Source organism: Pygoscelis adeliae, unplaced genomic scaffold (genome assembly GCF_000699105.1).
Source record: "Pygoscelis adeliae isolate BGI_AS28 unplaced genomic scaffold, ASM69910v1 Scaffold125, whole genome shotgun sequence".
NCBI classification, from domain to species: domain Eukaryota; kingdom Metazoa; phylum Chordata; class Aves; order Sphenisciformes; family Spheniscidae; genus Pygoscelis; species Pygoscelis adeliae.
The window spans coordinates 204,631-211,918 of record NW_008824868.1 but is presented as its reverse complement, the minus strand read 5'-3'; the positions used below and the strand labels follow the sequence as shown (position 1 = coordinate 211,918).

Below are 7,288 nucleotides of genomic sequence, written 5' to 3'. Positions count from 1 at the left end.
CTAGCATGAGATTCATTTCTCAGCAGGATTGATTGTTCCGATTTGTTAAGCAATCCCAAATTGACCTTGAAGTAATTGAGGCATCTTCACAAAAAGCATTCATTTGGGATATATACAGTGGAACATGTTCAAAATATTTTTAGCACTGACAGACACAAATGTAAGACTAAACACAGCAGTAGGGAATAAGTCTCTCCATGTGCTTCTTAAAAAACTTGAAAGCATTGTTTTATTGGTATGTTTTACTGTTGTTTTCTATGTTTAAAATTTTCTTAGAAGGTCAAATAATCAAAGCATCTTTCTTCAAGAATCTTGCCTATGCAGATACAACCAGGTCATTCTCAGTTTTCTAACGGAAATGGAGGTTTGCACTTATGACTTTGGACATCCAAGAAACATAATTTGAAAAGCTGAAGGTGTGAAAAGGTGCCTTGGAATAGTGTTGGAGACTGTTATGTTTCCCTGAGTGTTTTGAATTCTGAACTTGCCAAACAAAACCAATGTCTGATGCTTTAGTTATACTCAGTTTCTTAATAAAGCAATAGAATCCTTCCTGACTTCTGCAGCAATTAATGCGTTGCAAAATGAGATTAGGTAAAGAACATTGTATAAACTGAAACATCAATGTACTGTGATGAAAGAGAAGGAAAAAGGGATAGGGACATAAAGAAGAAGGATTAGCATGTGCTTGATCTTATTTTACCCAAATGGTGGCTCCACCCATTTATTAGCGATCCCTTAGTTTATCTATCTTCCCTGAGTGGACTGTATTTTTTTGGACTTCACAATTAAACCCAGGATATTAAGAAATCCATGGCCCTCTGGACTCAATTTTGCCAGTGGGTTAATCACACTGCTGCTTGTTGCACAGCTGGAAGCAAGAAGGTCTTCTCATGACTTTGAGCACTACCATTCAGTGATGTATACAGTGAGTGGAGCATTTTGGGTGCATGTAATACGCTGTCTAACCACTGGCATTGACGTTTCTGAAACCAGACTACAAAATGAATGCTTTGCTTTTGTAGATATGAGCTGACTGTTGATGACAAGAAACAAAGTAAGAAGAACCCAGCGAAGGACAGAGCAGGGAAAAGCTTGGACAGCATCAAGAAATTTTATTTTGGTGGCTCTCCCCTCAGAACGCAGCAAGCCAACTTCACTGGCTGCATAAGCAACGCTTACTTCACTAGGTGCGCAGCATCCTCCCAAACACATTACCAGGCAGTCGCTGCCTGACAGCCCGAATAGTAGCTCAAGAGAACTGATTTATTGTCGCAATAAAAATCCCTCTCTCATTTTGTGAGGCTAGACAGTATGTGCGAATAAGTTTCCTACCTTATTTGCCATGGAATCTGTTGGCACAGACACGCTAGGTTAAGATACTGTTAAAGTGGGAATAACTTGATGTAAATCAGCTTTCAGTACTGCACCTGCTAATGCTGCTGGTGCAATGTATAATTTGCATAGCTGTAATTTACATTTATATTATGTAGCTTTCAGCTCTGCCTTTGAAACAAAATTATATTAAGGCATCTCACAGAAGCTGGGGATGTTAGGAGTTTGGTCATGTGAAAATGGTCAGAATTTGTTGATCTTAATCGCTTTGTGAAATGTTCTTATATAGAAGATTTTAAAGTGAATTTGATGCTGCAGATTGATACTCTCTGTTTATGCAAGCATGGATACAACAGGCAGAGGTAGTATAGGCTGCCCGCCTTACCTAAACATTGACTGATAAATCTATACTTTTATCCATGATCCAAGAATGAAAAAAAGCCCATCCAAACATCATTTAAACTATAAATGCAAAATTCTGTGATTTTTATGAAGACAATTCCAACACTTGGAAAAAAGCTGTTCTTGTCATCCCCTCTTTGAAACACAGGTTGGATCGAGACGTTGAAGTGGAAGATTTCCAGCAGTACCCTGAGAAAGTTCAGGCTTCTTTGTATGGATGTCCTGTTGAATCTCCTCCAGTTGCTCTTCTCCATAAGAAAGGAAAAAACTCATCAAAAGCCAAAGGAAACCATAATAAAAAGGTTTGCTACAAATTGGCCCAGTACCACCCTAGAATTTTCCAAAGTTGATACATACTGTGCCATGATGGGAATTCTCCAAATCTTGGATCCAAAATGTACCACGTGAAGAATATTTCAGATATTCAGGATCCTGTTCCTTTACGTATTGCATCACTGCAAATGACTGCCCTGACCCGATCTATCTGGCCTACACTTGCATCATTCTCTCTTGCTAGAACTGTAAAACAAAATTTATGACATCTTCAAAACAGTACTGCAGAAACAAGCCTTCTTGATTTCTTCTATATCCTAAAGGCAGTAAGCTTGCTTCTGTTCTCAGCTACTTCTGTATAGCTCTCTCTACTGCGTACAATTAGCACGCATTAATATAAATGTGGAAAAAACCTCCTTCCAGCATGTAGAACTTTTAGTCCAAGCACGTCCTCTTATGCCTATAGTATAGCTGATATCATCAAAACCAGAGAGGAAAAGATTCAATTAGGAAAACTGGAAAAGAACTGAATTGTAATTATGTTAGCTACACAAGTATTCTGTTTATCCCTTCTTCTGCCCTGAATCAGCCTCTGTAGTAGATCTGTTCACGGAAGATTTGACTTGGAACCATTCCTGGTATTTTTGTAAGGAAAAAATATATTACTAGCTTATATATAAATGATACTGTTATTTTTATTATGTCCAATCTTAGTTAAAATTTCTGGTTAATGGTTCTCTTTCTGTGAAGGTGGGAAGAGATAAAGACAAGATTTCACAGCCTTCAACTGGCCTCAAAAAATTGCATCAAGAAGTGAATATGCAAATAGACCCTCAGTGCCACTTGCCCATGAATCCCAAGGCAACCGAACATGCGTATCAGTTTGGAGGAACAGCAAACAGCCGGCAAGAATTTGATCACATACCAAAGGATTTCAGTGAAAGGTAAAGGGACCTTAGAAAGAAAAATTAAATACACCGGGGAGGAGACAGATATATTAAAAGGTGTTTCAGTTAAGTAAGAGCAATAAATAGAATGTGCTTCCAGTTACATCCCTTTTGTGGAGTCTTCATCTGCATTGTATATTAACAAAATGTGTCTCCTTGCCTATTTGTAGGCTGTTAGTTCTATGTAAGCAATGCACCATTGGCCTCTTTATGCAAGAAACAATGGCATTAGAGCAGAGCTGGAAAAGAATACGATAGTTCACCAAGAAATGAAGCTGTTATGTGTTGAGCGGACCTTGGCAGCTGTTTAATTGTTAGGAATCTACACAGTGCATACACTTTTCATAAAGCTATGAAAACCATGTCCAATTCAAGCCATAATGGAAATACAAGTAATTAATAATGGGCCCAGATATTGTGGACATTTAATTCTCAGGCTCCCACAGAATATGCCATATGGTATGTTATGACCAACAAAGGATTTTGGTTAAATACTTTCCATGAAAGACTATAAATTCAACAACACAGCACTTCCTGGAAGCATACCAGACCACTAACTCAGAAAAGAAGAGTGCTATTTCCTGACTTAAATAAAAAAAGCATTACATTTGTTTTAATTCAATAGTGTTTTACTTAGGGCAGTCCTGATGGGGCCCATATGAAGAAGGAAAACCCAAACTCTAACATCTCTCTTCAGCCCTACAACACATATTTGTTTTACAACTGTTATTACAGCTTCATCGTTATAATGTGCATTTTAAAAAAACAATGACTTGTGATGTTTTAAAACAACCGATATTGGCAAGGGCCTAAGTGTGTGTGGAATGTACGCACACGTGCAATGGGGAACGTATAGATCCTTCAGGCAATACGAAGAATAGAAGCTAGGCAGGCACCTGACATGAGAAGCAGGACTAATCAGTTCTGGCACTGTCCTACACCAGTACAGCTTTGTCATTTTTTAGACCCAAAGTAATAATACCAAGCACTCAAGAAATCTTCACTGTTGACAGTGTCAAACCAGGTCGGTATAACTTGCCATGTTGTCTTGGACTTCACAAGGAACTACAAGGAAAGAGAAGCTTAGCAGTGAGTCTGGAGTAACATTAAAGATTTGTGAACTGTCAGGCCTCCATGCCATCACAGTTAAAAAGTCCCCCAACATTGCTGTTCAACAGGAATGGAAATGTAGTGCATATACTGTCAGTTATTGGTGGTCTGTATTGATTTTATTCACTTCAGAAATTTTAATTTTTGAAAACAAGTTCCTTGCAAGGCACCTTCTTCGCCAACTTTGACTTCTACTCCAGAAACCAGTACGGAATGTTTCTCAGAAACACCACTTCCATAAAGGAGATGCATATTCTTTTGGATGAGAGGAAAATCTCAGTCTTCCTCTGCCTGCAGTTTGATTTAAGTCAATTATATCTGCTCTAATTTTAATATTGTGTTTTTATGTGCCAGAGCTCAGTTCTCTATCAGTCTGAAAACTCACTCATCTCATGGAATGATTTTCTACATCTCGGATCAAAAAGAGACCAACTTCATGGCCCTTTTTGTTGCTCATGGCCGACTCATTTTTATGTTTAATGCTGGTCATCAGAAGATAAGGATTAAGAGCCAAGAGAAATACAATGATGGCCTTTGGCACAATGTAAGTAAAAGAAAACGATCATTATGATGGCGTATGCCATCCAGGCTGCAGTAAAGACACTGATGATGTGACAGCTCAGGGAGTTTTCATTCATGTGTTCATAACCACACATATATGTTGAGAAACTTCTGCCACTATTTTTAAATCTTCGATGCAGCATTTTATCAAGTCATTAGCTAGGGCCAGGAAAGTGAATCAGCTATAAAAATCCAGCAATTCCCAACACTAACAGCTGAACAGAAGTGACAGAAACAAGCAGAACAGTGAGGCAACTAAGAGTTAAGTTAGCTAGGAAAGGAAGGACTAGGATAACTCTGTTCAGCAAATTTCTTTGTGTGCTTTAGCAAGGAGCACAGCTGTCTTAGGGTCCCTCTGTAGCCTATGAAAATAAAAAGACAATTTTAGGGGTCAAAGTGAATTTCCCTCTGTAGGTACTTCTCTCTCCTCACTGACTAGAGAGGAAGTCTACAGTTACTAAGCTCCTAACTTGGGCACTGAAGTGTTTAAAGCAGGCTGGATGAATCCAGACCATAAAACCGGCGAAGACCATGAAAATGCTAACCGTGATAGCACTGTAGCAATGAATCATATATGCGAATATAAGATGGGCAGATCTCAGTAGACCTTGTGACACCTTGATTACCTCTGCCTTGTACACCAAAACGCAAGAAAGACAGCAGGCTTACTATCTAGCCTTTACATAAATGTGAAAAAGAAGGGTTGTCCAGCAAAGAATATTGGCAGTTAATAAAACAGGCTTGTAGAGTATTACTCACAAGCTTTTCTTCTCAAACTTCTTATCTTCTTCCACTGCACAGGAGTGTTCCCTCAACAGAAGAAAGTAATCTTCCAAGTGTTTTTCCTCCCTTTCTAGGTAATATTTATTAGAGGCAAAAATATTGGTCGCTTGATAATTGATGGTCTCCGAGTACTGGAAGAATCTTTCGGCGGTAATGCTAACACCTGGCAAGTCACTGAACCACTCTATATTGGGGGTGTAGCTCCAGGAAAAGCTGTAAAAAATATTCAGGTAAAGCAGACACCCATTACATCATCCCATACATCTATGTACAGCTAATGCAAAAGCTGACTGTAGGGATGAGTTCAGGCAAAAGCATATTATGTTCCGAATCCCCAGCAAGCTGAGGAGCGCACAGCTCATTTCAAGTGGATAGCAAAGCTCCCACAGGGCTGCGCTGGCGGTAGCTGGGCTAGACTTCCATTGACTTACTTGCAGCAGCAACAGGAAAGCCAGTGGTCTCTGAGGAACAGAGAAATCCTAGTGACACCCAAGCTTAGATGAGACAGGTAAAGTTAGGTGAGATCAGTTCTACCCTAAGACCTGAGACACAGATGAGTTTCGGAGAGATTTTAGTGTTGTCTTAGTATCTCTATTTTAAGACACTACCTAGAAGTCAGGATTCTGCTCTACATCTTGGATACTGAAGTATATGGAAAGGAGTGTTAAACCAAAAATGAGCATAACCAAGTCTCCTTCAAGGTAATCTTTAGTGTTACGTGCCTAACAAGATGGATACACTACTCAGAAAAAGTAGACCCCTGTCTTGTCTTGAGGGTATGAGGTATGTGTAACACTGCCTTGCTCTAGTTGTGCTTTGTTTCTCACGGTTCAGTAAGGATTGTTTGAGAAACAACACAAGCTGGAGCTACCTTCAAGTCATCAGAGAGACATGAGTCTACAAAAAGTGCATGTCCTGCTTGTCTTCTTTGGAAACTGTTTTTTAATTCAAAACTCATGCACCAGACAATCACAACCTTACAGCTCATAAACAAGTACAAATAGGGACAGAAGAGTTTATTTCCTTCCACAAGTAGTTTATCTAGTAATCATGCTTTTTTCTCCCCTCAGATTAACTCTGTCTACAGTTTTAGTGGTTGTCTCAGCAATTTACAGCTCAATGGAAGATCAATTACTTCAGCTTCACAGACATTTAGTGTAACGCCTTGCTTTGAAGGCCCATCAGAAGCAGGAACATACTTTTCATCCGAAGGAGGATATGTCGTCCTTGGTAATACACTACTAAACAAATGTATCCCATAATAAGACTGTACTATTCACTGTGCTTCAGAATGGCATATTTCACTAAAGGACATGGTAATTTCTGAGGCTGTGAGCTGTAAGGATTATTAGATACAGATCATTATTGTGGTAAGCAGCTGATGTTGACAGGTCACAACATCACCATGAAACTTAACAAGTTGTTACATAAATACATGTGTGTGTATTTCAAATAACTAGAAAAATTTTACAAGGAAACAGATTATAATATGGTAAAATTTATCGCAGACATATAGTAGTCAATGTGGCTAAAACCAAGTATACCAGCAAATGGTCATCCCTTAGTTTTTTAATTAATAAAACAACATGTAATTCAAAAATCCTAACGAAAGGCTTTCTGCATGTCTTGATAATGAACAGCATGACAGAACACATCTTTTCAGTCATTTAGGCCTGCTGTGTTCCAGGAAGCGTTTTATGAGGGGTTTTTGGTCACATAGGCTCTGATCTGAACAGGAAAGGAAACTGCACAACCCTGTTCATTGGCAACACCAAGAAGAATTAGACAGTGTTTCTAATTTGCTCCCTGGCCTGCCACCAGATTGGAAAAGGAGCTTTTTTCTAGTGAATCATCAAAGCTCAAATGAATACCCATTT

The 7,288-nt window shown here is 38.9% G+C and overlaps 1 protein-coding gene across 1 annotated transcript in view; it reads left to right on the top strand.

The window, feature by feature from the left end:
• Nucleotides 1-7,288, top strand: part of LAMA4 (laminin, alpha 4) — a 107,437-nt gene that overhangs the window by 94,050 nt on the left and 6,099 nt on the right. Inside the window, exons 30-35 of the mRNA XM_009324465.1 lie at nucleotides 1,026-1,190; nucleotides 1,886-2,039; nucleotides 2,761-2,954; nucleotides 4,422-4,611; nucleotides 5,486-5,641; nucleotides 6,482-6,641. Of these exons, the coding sequence (XP_009322740.1) occupies nucleotides 1,026-1,190; nucleotides 1,886-2,039; nucleotides 2,761-2,954; nucleotides 4,422-4,611; nucleotides 5,486-5,641; nucleotides 6,482-6,641 (1,019 nt within the window). The remainder of the gene's footprint in view (nucleotides 1-1,025; nucleotides 1,191-1,885; nucleotides 2,040-2,760; nucleotides 2,955-4,421; nucleotides 4,612-5,485; nucleotides 5,642-6,481; nucleotides 6,642-7,288) is intronic.